Source organism: Aquarana catesbeiana, linkage group LG03 (genome assembly GCF_042186555.1).
Source record: "Aquarana catesbeiana isolate 2022-GZ linkage group LG03, ASM4218655v1, whole genome shotgun sequence".
Classification (NCBI taxonomy): Eukaryota; Metazoa; Chordata; class Amphibia; order Anura; family Ranidae; genus Aquarana; species Aquarana catesbeiana.
In genome coordinates, this window is record NC_133326.1 from 343,042,263 (window position 1) to 343,069,953 (window position 27,691).

The following is a 27,691-nucleotide window of genomic DNA, read 5'->3' on the forward strand; positions in this document are numbered from 1 at the left end:
AAGATTCTCTGGTCTGATGAGACCAAGATAGAACTTTTTGGCCTTAATTCTAAGAGGTATGTGTGGAGAAAACCAGGCACTGCTCATCACCTGTCCAATACAGTCCCAACAGTGAAGCATGGTGGTGGCAGCATCATGCTGTGGGGGTGTTTTTCAGCTGCAGGGACAGGACGACTGGTTGCAATCGAGGGAAAGATGAATGCGGCCAAGTACAGGGATATCCTGGACGACAACCTTCTCCAGAGTGCTCAGGACCTCAGACTGGGCCAAAGGTTTACCTTTCAACAAGACAATGACCCTAAGCACACAGCTAAAATAATGGAGTGGCTTCACAACAACTCATGACTGTTCTTGAATGGCCCAGCCAGAGCCCTGACTTAAACCCAATTGAGCATCTCTGGAGAGACCTAAAAATGGCTTACCATCCAACCCGACAGAACTGGAGGATCTGCAAGGAGGAATGGCAGAGGATCCCCAAATCCAGGTGTGAAAAACTTGTTGCATCTTTCCCAAAAAGACTCATGGCTGTATTAGATCAAAAGGGTGCTTCTATTAAATACTGAGCAAAGGGTCGGAATACTTAGGACCATGTGATATTTCAGTTTTTCTTTTTTAATAAATCTGCAAAAATGTCAACAATTCTGTGTTGTTCTGTCAATATGGGGTGTTGTGTGTACATTAATGAGGGAAAAAAAATGAACTTAAATGATTTTAGCAAATGGCTGCAATATAACAAAGAGTGAAAAATGTAATGGGGTCTGAATACTTTGTTCCCACTGTATATATATATATATATTTATTACACACACACACACACACATTATTTCTTCCTTCTAAGCAATGGACTAAAATAAATATTTAAAAAAAAAGCAAGACAATCCCACAATCCCAGGAAATAACTGGCGCATAAGAAGGCAACAATAAGGCACTCCACGAGATAAGTACCCGAGGTGGCGCACCTTGATGAGAAAAGGCTTTACATTCCCTAGGACAGCACAAAATAACAGTCTATACTCAAAACAAAATACAATAAATAAGGGGAATTTTCAGAAGAACATAGAAGGGGACTCCTCAGTCAGCATTTGTCACTCGTGTGTCTCCACTGCTATACCGACATGAGCGTGACGAATGGTACGGCCATGCAGCTTGTACCCATCCAGTGATACAGTTGCTATACTTCCAGGTCTTCTTCCCTCAGCAGGAACATGACAAACGATTTCATGGTCATAAGGGTCATAGTTGCCTCCCACTGGTGTCATTTTATGTAGTCCATGCTTAATCAATACGCTCTGCAGTTTCCCATCAATCGCAGATAAGATATCAGACAGGTCCTTTATTCCCGCCTTGGTGGCTTGCTCAGTGGCATCCTCCAGGATATCAGCCACCTCCACCAGATCACGACAGAAGCTCTGGATGCCTACAAGTTAAAAAAAAAAAAAAAAAAAAAAGCCGTAGGATCAGTATACGCAACAGATCTCAAAATGTGTCCTCGTAAACCTAATTTCCAAAGCTTTGTATACACAATTTCTTCTTTTTTTTTTTTTTTTTTTTTTTTATCTAAAAGCAATCCTGGTCTACTGAAAACCTGAATTTATATATACACTTTACAAGCATATACATTTATTAACCACTTGACCACTGGGCAATTAAACCCCCTTAATAACCAGACCAATTTTCAGCTTTTGGTGCTCTCACATTTTGAATGACAATTACTCAGTCATGCAACACTGTATCTATATGAATTTTTTGTCCTTTTTTTCCACACAAATAGAGCTTTCTTTTGGTGGTATTTAATCACCGCTGGGCTCTTTATTTTTTGCGCTATAAAAGAAAAAAGACCGAAAAATCTGTAAAAAAATAAATTTTTCTTCGTTTGTTATAAAATTTTAAAAATTAGTAATTTTTCTTCATATATTTTGGCCAAAATTTATACCGCTACATATCTTTGGTAAAAATAACCCAAATCGGTGTATATTATTTGGTCTTTGTGAAAGTTATAGCATCCACAAGCTATGGTGCCAATAGCTGAAAATTGATCACACCTGAAGTACTGACGGTCTATCTCATTTCTTGAGACCCTAACATGCCAGAAAAGTAAAATACCCCCCAAATGACCCCTTTTTGGAAAGAAGACATTCCAAGGTATTTAAGAAAGATGCATGGTGAGTTTTCTGAAGTTGTCATTTTTTCCCACAATTCTTTGCAAAATCAAGTTTTTTTTTTTCGTTTTTTTTTTTTTTTTTTTTCACAAAATTGTCATATTAGCAGGTTATTTCTCACACACTGCATATGCATACCCCAAATTACACCCCAAAACACATTCTGCTATTACTCCCGAGTACAGCGATACCACATGTGTGAGACTTTTACACAGCGTGGCCACATACAGAGGCCCAACATGCAGGGGAGCACCTTCAGGCGTTCTGGAGCACCCAGGCCAATTCTGACATTTCTCTCCAACATGTAAAAATCATCATTTATTTGCTAGAAAATTACATAGAACCCCAAAACATTATATATGTTTTTTTAGCAAAGACCCTAGAGCAGGGGTCTCAAACTGGCGGCCCTCCAGCTGTTGCGGAACTACAAGTCCCATCATGCCTCTGCCTATGGGAGTCATGCTTGTAACTGTCTGCCTTGCAATGCCTCATGGGATTTGTAGTTCTGCAACAGCTGGAGGGCCGCCAGTTTGAGACCCCTGCCCTAGAGAATACAATAGCGGTCATTGCAACTTTTTATCTCGCACGATATTTGCGCAGCAATTTTTCTAACGCTTTTTTTGGAGAAAAAACGGTTTTTTGCTTTAAAAAAAAAAAAAAAAACAAAACAGTAAGGTTAGCCCAATGTTTTTGCATAATGTGAAAGATGAAGTTACGCCGAGTAAATAGATACCTAACATGTAACCTTTCAAAATTGCACACGCTTGTGGAATGGCGCCAAACTTCGCCGCTTAAAATTCCCCATAGGCGACGCTTTAAAATGTTTTACTGGTTACAAATTTTGAGTTACAGAGGAGGTCTAGGGCCAAAATTATTGCTCTCGCTCTACCGATCGCAGCTATACCTCACATGTGTGGTTTGGACACCGTTTTCATATGTGGGCGGGACTTACGTATGCGTTCGCTTCTGCATGCGAGCACACGGACAGGGGCGCTTTAAAATTTTTTTTTTTTTTTTTTTTTTTTTATTGTTCATTTTACTTTATTTTAGTTTGACACTTTTTTCCAAAAAAAAAAATGTTTTTGATCACTTTTATTCCTATTACAAGGAATGTAAACATCCCTTGTAATAGGAATATGGCATGACAGGTCCTCTTTACAGTGAGATATGGGGGTCAATAAGACCCCACATCTCACCTCTAGGCTGTGCCTGAAATAAAAAAAAAAAAAAAAGAAGATCCTGGCTTCGATCGTAGCGGTGAGTCGGTAGAAGCACCGGAGGGCGGCGGGGGGGGGGGGGGGGGGGGGGGGGGGGGGGACGGGACGTCCCCTCTCGCTTCCCGTAAGAACGATCAAGCAGTGGAACTGCCACTATGATCATTCCTATGGTGTAGGGAATTGCCGGCTGAAAAAGCCGATATCTGAATGATGCCTGTAGCTGCACCCATCATTCAGATATCTCCGCACAAAGTCAAGGACGTCGTATGACGGAAGGCGGGAAGTGGTTAAAACGCTTTTTTTTTTTTTTAACACAAAGTTGTCCATTTATACAATATTTCTAACACATAACATGTACATAGCAAAAATGACACCCCAAAATAGATTCTCCTACTCCTGAGTACGGCGATACCACATGTGTGAGACTTCCACAGCCTGGCCACATACAGAGGCTGGGTATGGCGGGGTATGGCAGAGCATGGCGGGGTATGGCAGAGCATGGCGGGGTATGGCAGAGCATGGCGGGGTATGGCAGAGCATGGCGGGGTATGGCAGAGCATGGCGGGGTATGGCAGAGCATGGCGGGGTATGGCAGAGCATGGCGGGGTATGGCAGAGCATGGCGGGGTATGGCAGAGCATGGCGGGGTATGGCAGAGCATGGCGGGGTATGGCAGAGCATGGCGGGGTATGGCAGAGCATGGCGGGGTATGGCAGAGCATGGCGGGGTATGGCAGAGCATGGCAGAGCATGGCGGGGTATGGCAGAGTATGGCGGGGTATGGCAGAGTATGGCGGGGTATTCCAGGGTATGGCAGAGTATGGCGGGGTATTCCAGGGTATGGCAGAGTATGGCGGGGTATTCCAGGGTATGGCAGAGTATGGCGGGGTATTCCAGGGTATGGCAGAGTATGGCGGGGTATTCCAGGGTATGGCAGAGTATGGCGGGGTATTCCAGGGTATGGCAGAGTATGGCGGGGTATTCCAGGGTATGGCAGAGTATGGCGGGGTATTCCAGGGTATGGCAGAGTATGGCGGGGTATTCCAGGGTATGGCAGAGTATGGCGGGGTATTCCAGGGTATGGCAGAGTATGGCGGGGTATTCCAGGGTATGGCAGAGTATGGCGGGGTATTCCAGGGTATGGCAGAGTATGGCGGGGTATTCCAGGGTATGGCAGAGTATGGCGGGGTATTCCAGGGTATGGCAGAGTATGGCGGGGTATTCCAGGGTATGGCAGAGTATGGCGGGGTATTCCAGGGTATGGCAGAGTATGGCGGGGTATTCCAGGGTATGGCAGAGTATGGCGGGGTATTCCAGGGTATGGCAGAGTATGGCGGGGTATTCCAGGGTATGGCAGAGTATGGCGGGGTATTCCAGGGTATGGCAGAGTATGGCGGGGTATTCCAGGGTATGGCGGGGTATTCCAGGGTATGGCAGAGTATGGCGGGGTATTCCAGGGTATGGCGGGGTATTCCAGGGTATGGCAGAGTATGGCGGGGTATTCCAGGGTATGGCAGAGTATGGCGGGGTATTCCAGGGTATGGCAGAGTATGGCGGGGTATTCCAGGGTATGGCAGAGTATGGCGGGGTATGGCAGAGTATTGCAGGGGTATTGCGGAGTATGGCAGAGTATTGTGGGGCATTGCAGAGTATTGCACAGCATTGCAGGGCATGCAGGGTAGTGGGGATGGCTGAGCATGGATGGATGGATGGCTGGATGTCTCTGTGCAGCGTTGTGGGCACTACAGATGCAGCCCACAGCGCTGCTACCATCCATCCATCCCCCTCTCCGCTCACAGTGTACCGATCGGTACACAGGAGGGGAGGAGAGGAACCGGCGTCATCAGATGACGCCGGTTTGTTTACATGTCATTTGACGGCGCGATCACATGGTAAACGGCCGCGATCAGCGGCCCTTTACCGGGATCCGTGATGCGCCGGGTCCTGGTCATGGATGCTCTCAAGTGCGCGCCCTGGGGGGCGCGCGAGAGCAGAATTCTGGGAGGACGTCCCTGGACGTCCTCGCAGAGTTAAGCAACCGCCTTGTAGCCGTCATTTGGCTATGGGCCGGTTGTTAAGTAGTTAAACAGACACCCCTGAATATGATTCAGTTAGGATTAGGACAAGATCATCCCACAAAAAAAAAAAAAAAAAAAAAAGAAAGAGGTCAGAACTAAATAAACCATTTTTTTGTATAGTTCCACTCAGAGCAACTGTGCATGGGGTCTAAAGCCACTATATGAAAACATGAACGTAAAGAAAAGCTGAATCTGTTCTACAAGCCAGCATTTCTTATGCCCCGTGGCTGTGAATTGGCTTGTGCATGTGGCTTTATACATATCCACATAAAAACAAACAACCCGCTTTTTTGTTAATATGTGTTACAAATGACGACAATGAACACCCATTTTAAATGCCTAATTCCAGATGCAGACTCTAGTTTCCTCTAGCTGGGGCTGTGGAATCACAGACACTATCAGGCAAGCGCATTAGTGACAGAAGTGACTCCCTCGCCATGGACAGGCTAGGTGAGGGGGTGGAGACTGATAGTCATACCAAAGCCTGACGTAGGCAATAGGGGAGTATAGATTTTCTATCAGGTTGATTTCTAGGACCTTACTGTTCAGGTCTGCTATAGGGCCCAACACTCCTTTACTGCAATGCGTAGCAACAGATTGTCGTGCATGCGCAAGTGGCGCATATCCAGTTAACGGTCTGTTGTGGGGCGTTGGCAGACTGTTCAAATACATGGGCTGCCTTAACGTTGGGTTCTTTAACCACTTTCCTACCAGGCCTGACATTTCTCTCCTACATGTAAAAATCATCTTTTTTTTTCTAGAAAATTACACAGAACCCCCAAACATTATATGTTTTTTTAGCAAAGACCCTAGAGAATACAATGGCGGTTGTTGCAACTTTTTATCTCACACAGTATTTGCACAGGAATTTTTCAAACGCGTTTTTTTGGGAAAAAAACAGTTTTGTGTTTAAAAAAAACAAAAACAAAACAAAAACAGTAAAGTTAGCCCAATGTTTTTGCATTTTGTGAAAGATGAAGTTACGCCAAGTAAATAGATACCCAACATGTCATGCTTCAAAATTGCACACATTCGTGGAATGGCGCCAATGTTCGGTACTTAAAAATCCCCATAGGCGACGCTTGAAATTTTTTTTACTGGTTACATGTTTTGAGTTACAGAGGAGGTCTAGGGACAAAATGATTGCTCTTGCTCCAACGTTTGCGGCGATACCTCACATGTATGGTTTGAACACTGTTTTCATATGTGGGCGGGACTTACGTATGCGTTCGCTTCTGCGTGCGAGCACACGGGGACATCGGCGCTTTAAATTTTTTTTTTTTTTATTGTTAATTATATATTTTCTTTTTTTTTTATTTTGACGCTTTTTTGAAAAAAAAATTGATCACTTTTATTCCTATTACAAGGAATGTAAACATCCCTTGTAATAGGAATATGACATGACAGGTGATGATCAATAAGACCCCATATCTCACCACTAGGCTGGGAAGCCTGAAATAAAATAAATAAATAAAACGATCACCGCTTCCCAGCCGAAGCGGCGCCGTTTTTTTTGAATGGAGAGGCCGGGCGTGACGTCATAACATCGTGCCCGGCCTCCGATGATCATAGAGACTCCGGGGACCAACTGGTCCGCCGGAAATCTCTATGATCTACATCCGGCACCGGCGGATCCACTCTCCATCTCACCGATCGTAACGGTGAGTCGGAACAAGCACCGGAGGGCGGGGCACACATCCCCTCTCGCCTCCCATAGGAACGATCAAGCAGCGGAACAGCCGCTATGATCGTTCCTATGGTGTAGAGATTCGCCGGCTGAAACCAGCAATATCTGAATGATGTCTGTAACTACAGGCATCATTCAGATATACCCGCCCAAAGCCAAGGATGTCATATGACGGTGGGCGGGCGGGAAGTGGTTAACAGAGGCGTGCGAAGATCCAAAATAGTAAACCATTCACAAAATCTATTTGAACTACGAACCTTAGGCTTGGTTCAGACTACTGCAACTTGATTCCCATGCAATTTTCAGTGTAATCATGTAGTGTGACCTTGATGAGGCTTTAGATATCATTAGCATATTCTATGGAGCCAAATCACACCAAAGCTACACAGGAACCTTTTTCAAAATCCCACCACACAGTCGCATTGATGTGACCCAGCACCATTGAACTTAACGCCATTTCCCTCGTCATTTTTTCTCAAGTCACATCAGAAATTGCATCTGTGTGAACAGAGCCTCACAGTTACAATTTTAAAATGCACGACTTGAATTACCTAAAGTATCCAAAACTAAAAAAAGTTTGCTTTTAGTGGCAGAGTGAAACAGAGTGAAGAGGGTTCAGAACTCTTGCTTGGGTTTTTATAGGGGTCTGTGCCCCCGTTAGGAAGATTCTCTGCCCTCTTTACCATTGTCATTGAAAGAAAAAAAAAAAAATTTAACACATTTTCGGGGTGACATCAAAACAGCAATATAGGGGAAGTCTTCCAATAGGGACACCCCAGAATTTCCTCACTTTGGAGGGAAGGGGCAGGAAGTAAATAAAGGGAAATCTCCAATATGGGAGACAAATTGCAAAAAAATTACAGGGATTATAAATTCTCCTATATCTATCCAAAAGATATAATAAAAAAAAGCACCCAATAAGATTGATTACATTATAATGATGCTTTTCCTTGAGTGATAATGGCCCTAATAAAAGATGCACATTACTGTCATTAGTATGAGGAGACGTACAGATTTTAAAAATGCATCTTGTCCTAGAATCCCCTATAAAAAAAAACAAAAGGCACCATTTAGGAGAGACACTCACTTCACAGGCTCCAGTGTACTACAGAAAATAATTAAGCCAGGAGGCATCACAAGCCAGAACTTACAAAACTCTGGTAGTTTTGTAAGTTCAAAAGCGTCTGCATCTACTTTCTCACTCTAATTCAAGTAGTTCCACTTCAATAACCTCTAGCACACCTTTGGCGATATTGCTGAGATCACAATTTGGATACCTGACTGCCAGAACACTGCTTTGGCCTCATTCTGAATTTGCAGTTTCGTTTTGGTCACCAATCCTCAGGAATCTATTCAGAAAGAGTTCAATGAACGTGTTCCTTGTCAACTACTGATCAGCTCCTAGTTTGACATAGAGCCTGCTTATCACCGTGAGTCGGTAAGCACAATCTACAGCCACAGTGGTGGGGGTTTTTTTCACTTCCCTCCCCCTTTTTTTTTTGGTTGTTCCTGTGTGCTCACCAGGGTGTTTGGTATGTTTGTTTGTCCATGCTAAGCATCTGATATACTACACTATGGCCAGTTTTTTTCTGTTTGTTTCTTCTCCTGCATCCATTGAGGGGACTTTAATCTGAAAACGGAAGGTGCTGACTGGTTTATTATCCCTAAGGCCCTGGCAGGGTTTTATGCCATCCGCTCATTATCACTGAAGTTCTGGTAAGGGCAATCATAGCTTATTTTGGACTGTTACCTACAATTAAGCTGAACATCCTACTATCTTTGAAGATTTGGACTTTTTCTGTGTTTATTATTGCTTCTCATAATTCTATCAATATTTGCTGGTGGTAGGCAACACTTCCACCTTACCTAATATTTTTTGTTTAGCGCAGTTTATAATTTTTCTTTACATCTGTGTACATCATGACAGAACAGACAATCACGGAAAATTCAGTCAGGACAGAAGCCAGGGCAATTACGCTTTAGGTTTTTTCTTTATTTTTAGTTAAACAACTAAACAGCTAAATGCCATTTGGCGCAGATATCTTACCAAATAATTTGGCATCCTCCACAAACTTTTGAGTCTTTTTTCTGACAATTTCAGAATCGCTTATAGCCTTCTGGTAAAGTTCCTAGCAAACAAAAAAGACAAAATTAAAGTAAAGTATATATTAATCTAAGCTTCAGATTATAGATCTCTTAACCAGTTCGGCTCCAGAGAAAAATTTTTTCTTTGTCTCATACACGTAGAAAAAATTATTTTTGGCAATAAAATTACATAAATCTCTAGAACATTATATATTTTCTGAAAGCAGAAGCCCTGTAGAATAAAAAAGGTGATGGTGGCAAATTTGTTTCACGTGATATTTGTACAACTGTTTATTAAACGCAAATTTTACAGAAAAAAAAAAAAAAAAATTTTAGTGCAAAACCACGCCATATAATGGTTAAAATAAAAAAGATAAGATTGCATCAAATAAAACAAACAGATACCTAGGATTCCCTAGCATTCCAGGTTTTTGAAAAATTGTGTGCCCCCGCAATGTCACCAAAAACCATGGTGCCCAAAAATCACCATAGGTCACCTTTTAAAAGCTGTTGCAGCTCATTAATTTAGAGTCAACTAGGAGCTCTTGTGCTAGAATTATTGTTTCCACACCAACATTTGCGGCGATACGTCACATGTGTGGTGCAACAGCGATTTACATACACGTACGCACCCTGGGTGTGCGTTTGCGCAGGGCAGCAGGGGGTTTTGGCAATTTTTTTCTTCAAATTTTAATTTTTTTTTTTTTTTTTTTTATACATGATTGCTATCACAAGGGGTTAATAAACCCCTATGCAATAGCATTGGGCAGGTGACGGGTACCTTTTTTTGAGACATTAGGGGTCTAATAGACCCCAATGTCTCCCCTGCCCTTTACACCATCTAACTAAACACAGTTCAGCTTGGTTAGATGTGTCTCCTGGCTGTACTGGCCAGGAAATTGTGCATATAAAACCGGAAGTGGCATCACTTCCGGTTTCATTGTTTGCATGCGAGATCAAGGCATGGATTTGCCTCAGTCTCACTGCAGTCTCTGCCCGCGCCAGCAGAGGTGCTCCTTGACATCGGTAACCACGAGACAGCCCAGGCATCACGGGAGGGGGGTGGGCCAGCTGTGTGAAAGCAGTGGCCAGCTATGGAGCTGCCGTATCACCTTCACTTTGAAGCCCGTCCCCTCACAAACTGATAGCTGCTACAGCAGCCATCAGCCTGTGATCAAAGGTTCACTCTTTGGATGTACATGGTACGCCCAAAGAGCTGAACTGGTTAAACAGCATTATTAAGTAGGTCCCTTTATCTCAGAAAAACCCTAGATCCAGTATCCACCCCACTATGCCTATGGACACACAGAGGTGTCTCAGGAGCTAGCCCGCACGAGTGTCCACATAGCAAGCAGCTTTCTATGTTGGGCATTCAACTTACCTGCTCTGTACAATGGTTTTGAACTGAGCAACCCCGATCCTCTTCTAAACTTTGGATAGCGTATTAATGCAATTAGAGCTGCATTAAAGCACATGTTAACATGCAACATAATGCGTGTGCTGCCTTAGTGCTTTGGATGCCTTTCAAAATAAATGGCACCACAACAAAGTGCAAATCCGACCTCAGGACCGGTTCGCACTGGGAATCTGGACCGCACTAAAAATATTGCATGCACTACTTTAAAAAAAATGCACTGCAACCAGATCACAACACTTTTTTTAACATGCAATTCGGTGCAGACAAACACTGTTTGCGACCCACATTGCAACTGCAGTGCGTTTTAAACACAGTGCGGGAAATCCACGGAACATGGGCTTTCCCGCACAGCATTCCTGTGTGAATGGGCACTCAAGCATAAAATACAGCAGGTGCCTCTTCATTTAGCAAAACCCTGCCTCTAAAGCAAATAAGGAAGGAAACTTTAGAATTTCGTTTAACTTATTTGTGACAGAAATCATCTAAGTTACAGGAAAAAAAAAAAGTTCTAAATCTAAAAAGCTGACATCCTCAGCAATTCAGTACTGCCCCTTTTTTGCCACAATACATTTCACATTAGGTGAAGTAAGTCATTATACAAATGACCAGCATATAGTTATCAGCAACATCTCTACACTTGCAAAAAAGACTAGCATGAAACTCACTGTTAGATCTCGCACTTGCTCCTCCAGCTTCATTGCTCTCCTCTCTAGATTCCTCACAGCGTAGGATCTATCATCCACGGTGCCGTCACCCACAGTGGTCTGGTCCCCAGCATTTCTCTGCTGAGGAGCTGCACTGTATGCGCTTACACAACCCCTGAAATGAGAAAAAAAAAAAAAAGTAAACATATGGTAATGTAGGCAAAAAATTATATTATTTATATATCTCTATCTATACCTTTAATAACAATCAGCCAGGGACATAAAGCAGTCTAAAGCTGGCCATAAATGGATCAAAATTCAGTGGGTTCAGCAAGAGTCACCCAAAATTTCAATCCACCCATAGCTGTTCCTGTTCATGAGAAGTCAGTCAATGGATCAACTTCTTGTGAACAGTCCTGCTGGAAAGTTTTCATTTGATCAACGCTTACAGCCAATGGCTGCAGTGCTGATCAGTGTACTGTGATGGCAGGGGAGTCCCTCACAGAATACAATGGACATAGCGGAGAGGATTCCCACATCGAATTTGTAGGGGGGGGGGGGGTATGTCCCTAGCATAGCTTGCACTTATTCTACTCAGCCTACTGGCAATGTTGCTGCATAGGCATTCCCGCTGCAAACCTGTGGGCAGTCTACTCACTCTGTACCAGAAAGATATTGGTAACACCTAAGAGAATACACACTGGTCATTTAGTGACAAGGTATCCTTTATAAAATTCCCAGTTACCAGTTGTCACATTTCTCCATCCCAATTTTTGATTGACAAATCCTGCAGGACAGCTGTGCGTTCAAAGAGTTCAGGAAATACAAAAAAAATCTGCTAAAAATTAATACAGATGCTTTATCACCTTATCAGTAACCTATTCATAATTTAATAAAAAGGTCAAACAAGAATTTATTCTGCCTGCAGTGTAATCTATATTTTTCATATACTCATTTATCATTACATTGCTTTGTAAACTTTTGGCGCCAACTAAATCCTGTAAAGAATTAATTTTCTTCCCCATTTTGCTGTGAACTACTGGGCCACTTTTCTAAATACTGCTGGTCATGATACGAGATTTATATTAAAACCCTACCCACATTACATAAGATCTGAATGAGAGACAACAGTTATAGAATAATGGAAAGATTGGATGATAAAATTCCTCAATTATAAAACCTATATGAACAAATAGAAAGCTTTTATGGCTTTTCTGAGACAAAGGCCGAGTGACACTTTGTCTAAAAAAAGAATTACGTTTACAACGAATGTGTATTTTCTTTTGTTTTACTCCAATTTGTAATAGCTTGTAAAAGGATGACACAAGGATGACACACAACCTGATGTGTGGGTGGTCATTTAAAATTCATGGTTATAAATAGCTACATTGACAGATTTTTGACAAATTGAATCGGGAACTTTGTTACATGTCAGACCCTTTGACCTCAAAATGTCCTAGCAAGAAACCATCCTACAATGAGTACATTTAGTGGTGTCAGTACATGTTGTAATCTTCTTGTAGACAGAGGACACCTAATGAGTTTCGAGTTTCTTTTCATCTAGGCTACAAATTTCTGTAGAATTAGACCCAAGTTACAGATTACATCAAACTGAAGTCGTCCCCAGGCTGGCTAAAACATTGCACATGGTTAGTGATGGCATGCCATCTTGTTGCTTAAACTGAACAGATTCCCCCCATTCACGGTGGATGGTAAAAGCCTCCTCCCTGTGTTATTGTATTGAGTGCCCCCCTACCGGAGTCAAAATACACTGAGTAGTGCTGCAGCACCAATTGAAGTTACATTTTTTCCACAAGCCGATTCAAGAGAAGAAGTCCTTTGCTTGATTGAATTCTCAAGAACAGCCATAGGTAAATCTAGATTCGACCAGTCCCTGCTGAAATAGCAGAATTTTGATCCACCTAAGGTCACTTCAGTGAAGAGGAGCTAGCCTATTCAGACATTCATGTACAGGAAGCAATGCCATGTCCATAGTTTTGGGATGGAATGTCCAGTACGTTCATTTAATTAAAGCAAGATATACACAATCACATGGAGCTTCTTTTGTTCAGCCAGCTGGCTACAAATTGGCACTGCAGCCATTATAAGGAAAGGAAGGTTTTCCAGAATTACCGTGTGACAAAAGCCAGTTGTTAGTCTGGCTTCTGTAAGACAGACAGTGGTACACACATACTGAAAGTTGGCTGGTTCCTGCTGAAGCTGCGCTGATCAGTCTGTTCTGACAGTGGGGAAGTCATTAACTCAGCAGGATGGATTTCCCCACCCACATCAAATGTGGGGGAACGGGTTCATTTTTTGTTCAACCCACTGGTCAAGTGAAAAAAAAAAGAAGAAGTAAAAAAAATAAAAATGGGCTGGAGTCCACAAACCTTGGCTATATAGATTTTCAAGGGGGACCACCACCATGCCTAGACTGACAGACATCAAGCCGAGTCCTCTCCTGCGCCCCCCCCCCCCCCCCCCCCTTATCCTCACCCCTCCAAAACTTACACCAACATCCCTCCCTTTACACCATTTCCTCACAGAAATCACAGCATTCATCCGGTAATATTAATTTTAATAACTGTATTTAAAACACAAACACTATTGTTGGAATTTGTATTAGAAGGATTACAATAACTGTTGAAAGAAGCCATGCTGTGCTTAGCAGGCCTATGAAACCAAAATACATGAAGGCAAAGAAAGGGGACCACTGTTACAACAAAATAGTTGTCCCCTCCCCCACTCTGTCCGGTTGAAGGTTGCTAGAAAAGCAACAATAAAAAAAACATTCCTAAAATGACACTCCAGAAACTGTGATGCAGCAGCTCAGCTCGCCTTACACTAACCTATTCACAAGAAGTGAAAGAGGAAATGCAGACTGCATACCTCATTCTTTAACTAGAATGTCTTGTGTCCCATTACATGCAAAGCATTAAAATAGCCCAGGGACTATGGCCAAAGGCCCTTCCAACACAATTTGTCAGTTATAAAAAGAATGGAGAAAAATTTGATCAATCCATATCCCTACTGAGGACATTGTTACGTCATGCAAAGACACAAATAGCCATTCACATCACTGCAGTGTAAACACACGTGTTAACATTGTTGCGTAAAGGAACCCCATTAATGTGAATTGACTGCCCAACACACCATACATGCATGTGCCATTTCTGACAGAACACAACGCATGTTTGGGGCATCATTCAGAATAAATGGCACTGCATCACACAAACATGTAGCGTGCACTACCGCAGTGCAAAAGGTGTGGATGGGCACTTAAAGTGAACCTGTGCTTAGACTAAGCACACTTCAGAATTTAATTATTCAGAACAAGCAGTAAAAGCACTGAAAATTGTATTTCCACTTTTGCATTCAAATTTGCTATAAATGGCCACTGTTTGTTACATGTTCCCATTCAAACACCACACCGTAAAATAATGAAGACTTCTTGCCTTAGAAGGCCTCATATCTTACTGTTGCTTGCAATGTCAGAGAATCAGTCTGTCCCAATAGAAAGGCTTGGGACAGGTTTTCTCTGGCAAATAGCCCAACTTCTAAATCTTTAACCCTCTTTTAGAACAGATTGAACAAATCTAGTTTACAGCTTTTCTTGAGATCTGCCAGACACTGTTAGTTATGGTAAATATATCAAATACTAACCCCCTTAGCGTTACTTACAATTCTACTTCCTCCTCTCCCTTTTTCCTTTGGGGTCCCCCAAGGTTCTGTTCTTCAACCTCTCCCATTTTCAATCTACACCTCCTCCCTGGGTCAGCTGAAAGCCTCCCATGGCTTCCAATACCATCTCTACACTGACAACACCCAAATCTATTTCTCTACCCCTCAGCTCACTCCTTCAATCTCCTCACGTATCACTAATTTACTAACAGATATCAGTCTGGATATTGCACCACTTTCTCAAACGCAACCTATCCATGTGCCCCTTCCCGATTTATAAGCCCATCCCCGCATGCCAAGGTCCTAGGTGTAGTCATGGACTCTGAACTCTCCTTTAAGCCCCACGTCCAACAACTGTCCAAAACTTAACGCCTCAACCACTGCAACATCTCCAAAATACGCCCCTTTCTAACCAATGACACCACAGAGCTCTTACTTCACTCTCTGGTCATCTCTCGCCTCAACTACTGCAACTCCCTTCTCATTGGCTTACCTCTACATAGTCTATTCCCTCCCCCTTTCAATCCATCATGAATGCTGCTGCCAGACTCATCCACCTTACCAATCGCTCTGTCTGCTACTCCTCTGTCAAATCCTTCACTGGCCTCCGCTCACCTAATGGATTAAATTTAAAATACTAACAAAGCCATCCACAACTTTGCCCCCAGCTACATCACTAGCCTAGTCTCAAAACACCAACCTAATCATTCTCTTCGCTCCTCTCAAGACCTCCTGCCCTCTAGCTCCCTCGTCACCTCCTCCCATGCTCGCCTTCAGGACTTTTGCAGAGCCTCTCCAACCCTATGAAACTCCTTACCTCAATTGGGCCAACTCTACTCACTTTTAGACGATCCCTGAAAACCCTCCTCTTCAGAGAAGCCAATCCTACCAACTCCCAACAACTGTATTTTAATTTTCTGCATCAGCTCATCCCCCACAGTTATTGCCTTTTGCTTGACCCTCCTTTTTAGATTGCAAGCTCTAATGGACAGGTTTCTCCTGATTGCTCCTGTATTGAATTATATTGCAACTGTACTGTCTGCCCCCATGTTGTAAAGCGCTGTACAAACTCTGTTGGGGCTATATAAATCCTGTATAATAATATTTGGTTATAGAATACGTCCCCATTTGGGGTAAGAATGGAGGTAATACAATTTTAAGAAAATCACATGCAATTTTAGAAGAGGTTGTTTGATATAAGTAAACATGAATATATAGTGCAGATTTGCTTTGTATAGGACTGGGTTGTTGAATGACCGACCCCCCTTCTCCCCACCAATATATTTTTTTTCTCCTTTTCCCCTTCCTTTTTTTATACACTATTGTTTTTAAAATTGCAATAAAAAGGTAAGCATCAATTTAAGTTATGATATATGAATGGGAACATTTTAAATACAATGTGTCAAATATCGCACTAGTTTTAGGTTGCCTTCCTTTACTAAAAAAAATAAAAAAAAAAATGAAGTTTCATTATTTAGATGGGTACATTATCTAGATCAGCGATCGTTAACTTGTGATTTGCCCAACGTTTTCTGCTCATTAGCCATCCTTATTGTTAATGTACTTTATGTGTGGCCTAAGACAATTCCTCTTCTTCCAATGTGGCCTAGGAAGGTCAATATGTTGGACACCGCTGCTTTAAAACAAGCCCCTATTCATCTTTGCAGTTATCGCCATTGTGGAAATCCTTTTTATTGCATCAGAGCCTGGCTGCCTACCAATCCTTTAACACACACACACACACACACACACACGGTTTCTAATTTGTTAGAAAACAAGACCCAATTTTCAACTTTTTGTTGAAGTCTGATTTAATAAACAGTTCCTAAAATTATATTCAGTATGGAAGATGATCACACTACAAAAGGGGGGAGGGGGGGAGTAACTTTTAACATTACCTATACATCATACACAAACTACCGAAAAGAACTCAGAAAAAAAAAAAAAAAAAAACTCCACACAGTTCTCTTTCTGAGGAACTAACCAGCATCTGACTTCAGTGGAAGCAAGTTATTTATCTTTAGCTGACTGAGGCTACGTGAAGGAGAGAGGGGACAGAATGGATTCTGGGCGAGGCGATCCTCCTCCCCCTCCTCTCACTACACATCTGTTGCAGTTACAAAGTCCATGTGTAGGGATGGAACAGAGCTACAATACTCTCTTTAAAAGATAACAGCCAATATAAAAAAAAAAAAAAAAAAAAAAAACCTTGGCTAGAGAGATCTATAATTTCTAATCCCCTCCCTTTCTTCAAAGCGGATTTGTAAAAACCTAAAACACATACTAGAAAAACTTTTCACTAGCACAAGTTGGCCTTGCTGGTGATTTTCTGAAGGTTACATGTGGAAAGACAGGATAAGACACTACAGCTTTATTAGTGCAGCTGTAGCGATCAGTTCCCAGAAAAACTGCTATATATCCCATGTGCAAATCCATTTGTTTTCCACTCTATGACCAAGTTATTCCTGCACATGTATAAAGCTAATCGTTTGCAGACACAAATTATTACACTGACTAACTAGATGATCAATAAACAACTTTACATTAGGCTGACAATGATTAAGTAATCATCTCAGCAGACTAGCTTGAAATCTAAGAACAATGACAGGTGGAAAGTCATCACGCACCTAATTCTGAAGTGAACGCCACAGAGGAAAATACTCTATGAACAATAAAAGTTAAGCTGTGGAAAGTGCCACATATTTACCAATAAGCAAAAGTATAGTAACATACATTGATATACAAGGAATAGTTATATACTGAAACAGCGCTATTGTTGAGCAAAATTGAATAATTGTGTGGCCAACTACACACAGAACAATGTCCATACAGGTGATAAAGTAATAGAAGTGGTAGTTCAAGTTGTCACAGCATGCACCATCCACCGATTAATCCACTCCACCAGGTGTGAACACACTCCCCTCAGGGGGTTAAACTCACCAGAGATAAGTAGATCACAAGCCTCCAAATAACAAATATCCTGGGATAAACATACGCTTTTCTGTAAAGTGATTTATGAATCTGTCCCTAAGGGTGGGATCTCTGGAATGTATTTTAGTGTTCTGCTCCTTCTTAATTGTCCAGTCAGTAGGCAGGTAAACCCTGGATCACAAAATTGGCTGCACAGATGTAGCCAGGTGCCCACCGGCTCTATATATGTATCTATTTCCTGTTCAATCCCCTGCCACGTGTTTCCGTACTTCTCTCATACGGAAACACGTGGCAGGGGATTGAACAGGAAATAGATACATATATAGAGCCGGTGGGCACCTGGCTACATCTGTGCAGCCAATTTTGTGATCCAGGGTTTACCTGCCTACTGACTGGACAATTAAGAAGGAGCAGAACACTAAAATACATTCCAGAGATCCCACCCTTAGGGACAGATTCATAAATCACTTTACAGAAAAGCGTATGTGTTTATCCCAGGATATTTGTTATTTGGAGGCTTGTGATCTACTTATCTCTGGTGAGTTTAACCCCCTGAGGGGAGTGTGTTCACACCTGGTGGAGTGGATTAATCGGTGGATGGTGCATGCTGTGACAACTTGAACTACCACTTCTATTACTTTATCACCTGTATGGACATTGTTCTGTGTGTAGTTGGCCACACAATTATTCAATTTTGCTCAACAATAGCGCTGTTTCAGTATATAACTATTCCTTGTATATCAATGTATGTTACTATACTTTTGCTTACAGATGTTTTTTTGGTTTTAAACAGCTGCTTATACCATTACCTTTGAAGTACTTATTTAGGGGTGTTGGTCGTTATTTATTTATTTATCTACTTATTATTCATTTAATTTTTTATGTCATTTCTTATTTATGCTGTGATTGAGTTTTTTGAGTTCTCTAGCGCTGAGTGGTGTATTTAGGCCTTGGTATACACTGTTTGTTTTCATATTTACCAATAACATTATGCAACTCATGGTTTCGCCCAACTATCCTCATGCTATGTCTGCATCAGGGCAGAGTTTCTGAAAAATGCGACTCCACCTCTCTATTCTTCCAATGTTATTTGTTTAAGATGGTATCATGGTGCACTCCACCCTCCTCCATAAACCTGCATGGCCTGGCCATTTTGAGTGTGTCTTAGCCTCCCTGGCGGTTTTCCCGAGTGTGGCTCGGGGTTAAAATTCAGGACCATTAGCGGTAACCCCGAGCCACACTCGGGATTACATTGCAGGATCCTGGTGTGGCTTTACTTACCTTGTCCCCGGGATCCTGCGATGTCCCCCCGCTGTGTCTGCAGGCTCCGTCCTCCTCCGAAGCCTCTCCGTGCCAGGCTCCGTTCCCTGCGAGCAGCGCACGGGGGCGGAGCCTGGCAGCAAATTTAAAAAAATTGTAAAAACATGACACATACAGTACTGTAATCTTACAGATTACAGTACTGTATGAAATTATTTCACATCCCCTTTTGTCCCCAGTGCTTTGGCCTATGCCCTGCATGCAGTTTTATGTTATATATACTGTTCTTTCTGCCTGGAAACTGGAGATTGTCCATAGCAACCAAAAAGTGTCCCTTTACATCAAAAGTGGCTTTAGACCAGCTAGAAAACAGCGATAGTAAATTAGAACACTTGCCGAATTGAGCGATAGTGAATCGTGGGGAAAATTTATTTATTTATTTTTTTATTATATTATAATGCAGGTTTTTGTGTTTCAAACTTTATCATACCCGGGATATCTACTAGATAGTTGTTTGGACAGATTTAAGTGTGTTATTGTTAAGAATTACAGACCTACAATATAAAACGCCAAATTTCCATGCAAAATAATTGTACCGCTTTCAGCACCTAAAATCCGAAATAATCATACCGCCAAGGGAGGTTAAATTTGGAGGCTGACATTTTTCTATTGCAGTTGTAGAATACAGCTTGGTCACCTTGTTGACCTTATTCTGTCACTGAAGAATGAAGGAGCAGCAGGAGACTGACGCACCCATTCCTCTGTACTTTTCCTGTAAGCATTATTTTTATCGGCACATGTGCATGCCTAACTGCCCATTCACACTGGCCTTTCTCTTAGTCTAGGAGAGCTTGGCATCAGCCTCTTCTATTTGGTATCAGAATTGTACTGCACAGGAGCTTACATGAGGCCACTATCAAATCTAGGAGCTTACACCAGTTACAAAAGTAAAATACAGTTAATGCTTTAAATACATTTAATTAACAACTTTTTATATAAGGTTTACCTATAGATACTGGAAATATCTCCTAAACTTGCACTGTTTAGGAGATATTTACTGTATAACTGTGCCGAATTTGTCATCTGTGCATGCACTCTGAAGGAACAGCCACCCGTGTTGTTTCTTCAGGGCCTGTGCAGTGACCGGTGGCTCTGGCCACTCACATCGCCAGAGCCCGCTAACTTGGAATATACACACACACACACACACACACACACACACACACAAAACCACTTTTAGTTTTGCAGGAACACACTACAGTCCATTTAACATGGATCAAAAATGTGTAAGATAAAAAATAAACTAACCCCACGTAAAAGGCACCTGGTATATACAAACTGCAATCTGCATTAGGTGTGAACTACCCTCTAAGCAAACAGCTCCCGCTTTCAGGAAACCTGTACTGCAGGAATATGTAGGCTGCCACTGATGATCTATCTTTCTAAATATAGAACCAACCTAGCTGTAATGTGTATCTAATAACTTTAATGTTTCCCAGTCTCTGACCCAGAACAAGCATACAGATCAGGCGTTCCATGTGTACCAGCTATATCCGGTTCTGGGTCAGGAACTCAAATTACAGCATGCAGTCACGTAAACTAGCATTCTGGATGGCAAATTTAGCTCCCACATTTCCTTGATAGCAAAAAAGCGCTCAGCCTCTTCGTACAAATGGAAATGGTATGTTACTACCTGTAGACTTAAAAAAAGTATACAAAATATGTAGGCAATGTACTTCCTGAAGCCAGTGGAAACCCTAAAAATTTATACTATACTCACGATTACCCAAGTACAGCCATTCATGTCTATGGGTAGCTGAATGCAGGACCCGCACAGGGGATATGAGCTCAAATGTACCTTGGTCTCAGGTGCCCATGGGCAAGAGGCTTTTGCCCCACTATAGCTTCTTTAATCTAATGGGTGCTATATTTAACCAGTAAGGAGGCTCAGAAAACGGTAGAGCCAATGATTTTTATGGAAAAAGGGTGGTCAGTCTGAATTGGCCAGGTCAACTTACAGGTGTTTGCGTATCCAGTATTTGTAACACAGCAAACTAGACGCCACAGTGTAATCAAGTTTAAAAGCAAATAGCATACCAATCTTATCTGTACACAATGCAAACTAAGGCTGATACAAGACTAGGTTTCATCTTTGAGATTGGGTAGTTCAGAAAGGTCATAAAGCTTCTAAAGCTGGCCAGACAGAGCGAAATTCAGCCATCAGCAGTCTGGTTGTACTGAAGTTGATCCATCGATAAACTTCAGTACAACCAACCTGTTGGGGTTTTTTTCACGTGATCATTCTATTCTGTTGGCAGGGAAGGCTCCCTGCCCTCCCCCTTGGCACAACACAAAAGCACTGTGGGAGGGATTCTGCCATCCACAATGACTTGATGGGTGGCCTGAGCAATTTTCTTTTTTTTCAACCCCCGGTTGAATGAAAGAAAATTACATAATGTAGGGCCAGCCTAACTGCACCTTTGCAGTTTATTAAAAGTTGGGGGAAAAAAGAAAAAAAAAAGGAAAGAAGTAACTAAAAGTGACAAAAGAAACATATATGTATTAGAAGCACAGATCACTAAGATAGCCCATACATTAGTCTGTTCTTTTCATTCAAACAAGTGGGGAAGGAGGGAGGAGGGAACAGAACTTTTGCTTGGATCACCACAGAAGTGGAAATGGGTACCCGCCCCTACTTCTGTGACGATCTGAGTAGAAGTTCAGCCCCCCTTCCAAACTTCTGGGACATGTCCCAGAAAGCTGTGGGACTATTCACAAGGAGCAGTGTGGCTCATGCATGCACAGTGGGAAGCCACAAGCAGTCACAGCCAGCTTCCCAAATCCAACACGTCGATGTTCTATCGAATAGTGCTCTCCATCAAAAAGCAACCCCACTGTACGGAAGGCCAATCCAGCTGATTTCCCCCCCCCCCCCACCACCAGCTGGCGTGATGTCACTATAGCGCATGCATACATCATAGGAGACATTTTTAGATGTGAGATATCATTTGACGGGCAGAACTGAAACCTATGCAAACAGTGGAGGGAGACCATAGTTGTCAGATTGTGCCTCGATGGGGCGGGTTTACAGCGTGCTCAAAGTGGGGTTTTGTCTGTGTTGCAGGGTGGGTTTGGTATGTTGAACGGTGGGTTTTGACTGTGTCTAAGGGCGGGTTGCAACACAGTCACAATCTGCCCTGCAACAGTGAGGCACAATCTGACAACTACGGGCTCCATCCGCTGTTTGCATAGCTTTCAATTCTGCCCGTCAAATGGCATCTCCCATCTAAAAATGCCTCCTATGATGTGCGCATGCACTATGGTGACGTCACGCCAGCTGATGGGGGAAATCAGCTGGAGTGGCCTTCCGTATTGCGCATGCATGGGCACTATTTGATAGAACACTGGTGACTGGAGCCAAAGAAGGTTCAGGTGAGGACAGCGCTGGATCCCTGGTAAGGTAAGTGTCCTATTATTAAAGAACATTAGCTACAGTATTTGTAGCTTCTGACTTTTTTTTGAACAAAGAACTGCTTTAATGTATGTGCAGTGCAGCAGCAAACAGGAACATCACAAAAACCTATGTGTTGAGCTTTTTAATGGCACCCCAGTGCACTCACTAGGGGAACAAACATTCATTGTAGTCCGCTGCAACCCAACACTATATACAATCTCATGGTGTGCTTCTTTGCTAAAAATGATGCATGTCGGTTTCAGGTCCATTGCGGTGCACTGGCAACCAACTGAAATAAATGAGCTGCCTTAAGATAATTTTAATAGGCAACATCATGCACATTAGTTAATTACTGTAACTGCACAGGACTGGCTTGGCATGAATCAGCCCCCAACCTCCCCTAAATAAACTTAGCAAGCCCTCAAATTTTAAAGATTTTTGGCATGAGATGGGAAACAAGGACACTTTCCTCTATCTTTTACAAAAAAAAAAAAAAAGCAAACAGTTAAGGTAACACTGTTAAAGGTAATACAATAGAAGGGTATGAATGTGTCTAAAAACACTCGTACAAACCAGTTATACAACAACTAATGATCATGAACATTCGCAGGAAGTAAGTGGGCTTCCTAGGTCAGGACGTTTGTAATGATATGCTCATTACACATAAACACCGCATTCCTAAAATGTTAAGTGTTATGTAAACAGTTACATCACAGATAAATGGTAACAACAAACCCCCAATCTCTCTGCAGGAAAGGCAGAGTAATAGACAGCTAGTACACACACAGGAGATATTCCCCATCAACATAACAGTGTTGGAGACAGACTTGGGTGTGTGCACTCTTATTCCTATCAACTCTCTTCATATACATTTAAAATTTACAAGTGATAAACAGTTCTATTGTAACAGCTATTTATCATATGAAAAACACAAGCCCTTTAGTTTGTAACTGTTAATTTGGACTTTAAATCAATGCAAATGCCTGTTTAGTAGTGAATGTACAGCTGTGCAACCAATTACTCCCCCACATCTAACAATAAGAGGGTTGTTTGTGGTTGACATGGCTACAACAATGACAACTGGCTGCAAATAAGATAAGTGCTAATGGGGTGCTAAATCAATCAATCACTCAACAGCTTGAGAGAAAACCACCCATATAGTATAGCCCTTCAATCTGACCACACACATAGTAAGATTATCAGCAAATTTAGACCCTCTGGTGCAGATCTGCATGGTGGCCAACTTGTTCAATTAAATGTTGACAAGAAAAAATGGAAGATGATTGGTTTCTATTGCAGAGCTACACCAGATTTTGCACTGTCCAGTTCTCATAAATCAACCCTGTGTCTTTTGAGACATTAGTAACTTAGTTAAAGCGGAGTTCCACCCAAAAATGAAACGTCCGCTTTAAGGGAGGCAACCCCCTGACATGCCACATTTGGATGTCATTTTTTTTTGGGGGGGGGGGGGGGGCGCGGGCGAATTTCCTCTTTTTAGAGTGTCCCAGCTCCCACTACCTCTCGGCGCACCACGGCACCAGAAGGGAGATCACGTCTCCCACCTCCCTCTCGGTAATTATCTGGGACACATCACAGGTCCCACGTGATTGCCCGGCCAGTCATGACGCACGGCTCGGCTCACGCATGCGCAGTGGGTGCCCGGCTGTGAAGCCACAGCTGGGTGCCCACAGTTACAATGCCGGCACCGCAGAGAGAAGGGGAAGACGACTGGGGCTTTGTTCCCTCACATCGCTGGACCCTGGGACAGGTAAGTGTCTGATTATTAAAAAAGTCAGCAGCTGCAGTATTTGTAATTTATTTATTAAGCAGAACTCCGCTTTAAAGACAAATGACTAAGGCTATTCATACATTAGCAATTTTCTTTTAGATATACCAAACCCATATAATATGAGGTCAAACCTAAAAACTTTCAATTTGTATGCAATCAGGCAGGCACTTCCACTACATAGTAGAAGGTAAATCGAAAGAAAGTTGTATAATGTATGGCCAGCTTAAAACACAAACAACCAGAAGGACACAAGTTGTGCTTTCACTGTGGTAATACACAATCCGGAACTAGTGTTCTGCCAGTTTTCATACAAGTGGAACATCAGATATTGTAGTTGATTTACTAAAACTGGATAGTGCAAAATCTGACACAGCTGTGCATAGAAACCAATCAGCTTCTAACTTCAGGTTGTTCAGTTAAGCTTTGACAATAAAACCTGGAAGCTGATTGGTTTCTATGCACAGCTGCACCAGAGTTTGCACTCTCCAGTTTTAGTAAATCTACCCCATGTGTGTGTGCAATAACACTTGTTACATAGTCTCTTCTGAGAATGGCCAGTAACGCTTTCCGACATGACCTACACACTTCCTCTTATGTGTGTTCTACTCAGCTGTTAACCTCCCTGGCGGTATGATTATTTTGGATTTTAAGTGCTGAAAGCGGTACAATTATTTTGCATGGAAATTTGGCGTTTTATATTGTAGGTCTGTAAATCTTAACAATAACACACTTAAATCTGTCCAAACAAGAGTCTAGTAGATATCCCGGGTATGATAAAGTTTGAAACACAAAAACATAAATTATAATATGATAAATAAAAATAAATAATTAAAAAAAAAAAAAAAAAAATAGTAATAAAATAAATTTCCCCACAATTCACTATCGCTCAATTCTGCAAGTGTTCTAATATACTATCGCTGTTTTCTAGCTGGTCTAAAACCACTTTTGACGTAAAGGGACACTTTTTGGTTGCTATGGACAATCTCCAGTTTCCAGGCAGAAAGAACAGTATATATAACATAAAACTGCATGCAGGGCATAGGACAAAGCACTGGGGACAAAAGGGATGTGAAATCATTTCATACAGTACTGTAATCTGTAAGATTACAGTACTGTATGTGTTATTTTTACTTTTTTTTTTAATTTGCCGCCAGGCTCCGCCCTTGTGCGTCGCGCAGCTCGCAGGGAACGGAGCCTGGCACGGAGAGGCTTCGGAGGAGGACGGAGCCCTCGGACACTGCGGGGGACATCGCAGGATCCCGGGGACAAGGTAAGTAACGCCGCCCCAGGATCCTGCAATGCGATCCCGAGTGTGGCTCGGGGTTACCGCTAATGGTACTGAATTTTAACCCCGAGCCACACTCGGGAAAACCGCCAGGGAGGTTAACAGTGGGTCTTAAGAAATCAAGTAAACCTACGAGAGCCAATAATTAGAACCATTAAAATGCACATATCCAAATCAGAATTTGCATATTATTGACAAAACACATCCCCCCTTCTACATCACATATCTGTTAAATGCTTTCCAATAGAGGAGAGAAATACGAAGCTCACCACTGCTTCCCATTTTTCTTCAGTGCGCATGCGCCAATGACGCAGGCAGCAGCGCATATACTGAATATCTCCTAAATGGTGCAAGTTTAGGAGATATTCAAGGTACCTACAGGTAAGCCTTGTTATAGGCTTACCTGTAGACAAAAGCGATGTAACAGGGTTTACAACTACTTTAATCGAGATTGTAAGCTCTAACAAGCAGGACCCTCCGATCCCTTCTGTATTGATTTGTATTGTAACTGTACTGTCTGCCCTCATGTTGTAAAGCGTTGCACAAACTGTTGGCGCTATATAAATCCTGAATAATAATTATAAGAACAACCACCTGAAGTTAGAAGCTGATTGGTTACCATGAACATCTGCACCAGATTCTGAGTGCTCCAGGTTTAGTAAACACCCAGCCCCAACCAGATTTGATCCCTGTGTAAAGTCAAACATTCATGGATGGAAATTCATCCAGTCGAGCAGATTCAATCCATGTATGAGCAGCCTGATTGTATCCAAGTCAATAATCGAGCGATTTTCTTTCCTTCCACACGTGATGAAAGAATAGAAAATCAAGTCATCTATGGGCTGCTTATATCAACACCTAGCCAGGATTGTTCATCCAAGTGGCAATTAGGGACTGTTATGCAGTAAGTTTGTGTCCACAAACAGCACTTCTGGTCTTCTACAAAGTGGGTGATCCAGTATGTAGGTGTCCATTGATCATCCTAGATGTCCCGATTCCCCCATCTGAATGATTCCCAACAACCAACATTCTCACAATAGCAGCCTACACACTTTCATCAGGACAGGTTTACTTTAATCTACTTACCAGGATGTATTACATAGAGCTAGTCTAAACTGGAGCGCAACATTGGAGGGAATCATATGAAGAGCCAGGGACAATGAAAGGATTCCTCCTAAATCCCTGATGTTAGTCCTATACTGTACACAGGGTGTATTGGATGACAGCAGTGTCCAGCCATCTCTAGGACTTTCCCTGGAAATCAGCTCATACAGCAGCACTAATCCCTTGTAATTAGTAGGCCCCACTACATCAGGGTTGCTGGGTGGTCACCTAGCACTGCTATGTTGTCATAGTAACTTGGGGGGGACAGGCTGGAAGAGCTTCCCCCTCCTTCCACACACACACGTTCCCCGGGCCGCCTATACATTCCCCGTACATCTAATAAATATATATGAGAACACTCAGCCACCCCCTATATTCCACAGTCGGTCTCCTCACCTGCCCTGCCGGGCGGCGTGTGTCAGTAACACCCGGAGCTGCTCAACGGCGCCTCTCAGTCCAACCATCATCATTCCTCCGCTCTGTGTGTGTGTAAGCTGCTATGCCGCGCCTGCGTACTACACCCCAGCTTGAGACCCCTGGCAGCCAATGGGCGCAAGGAGGCGTGTCAGACTACAACACCCAGCGTCCCATTCGCTACACGCTGCTGTGACTCGTGGGCGGCACGAGGCGCGCTGGCAATCTATCAATAAGAAGTGGGATGTCAAGCTCCGCCCACTCCTAAGGCAGTAGTGTTTCAGCAGCTGGTGCGTGTGACCCTGACCCTGCTGCTGGAGGAAACGTGTCTGGTGTACACTATAGATATAAACTTCATAAAACGGATTTCCAACTACTCTGTGATATTACATTGTATATAATGCAGAGGGCTCCTTCACAGTCTATGCACAGTACAATGCCCATTAATTCCTATAAGCCCTGTTCACACTACAACACTGTGATGATGT

At 42.6% G+C, this 27,691-nt stretch overlaps 1 protein-coding gene across 1 annotated transcript; it reads right to left on the reverse strand.

Moving 5' to 3' along the window:
• Positions 1-789: 789 nt before the first annotated feature.
• GRPEL2 (GrpE like 2, mitochondrial) lies at positions 790-27,318 on the reverse strand. The gene is made up of 4 exons (XM_073624046.1): positions 27,186-27,318; positions 11,307-11,460; positions 9,187-9,268; positions 790-1,417 (listed from the first exon to the last, which is right to left on the reverse strand). Exons 1-4 carry the CDS (start codon positions 27,257-27,259, stop codon positions 1,086-1,088), a joined length of 642 nt encoding a protein of 213 aa, XP_073480147.1. The 5' UTR covers positions 27,260-27,318; the 3' UTR covers positions 790-1,085.
• Positions 27,319-27,691: the final 373 nt, after the last annotated feature.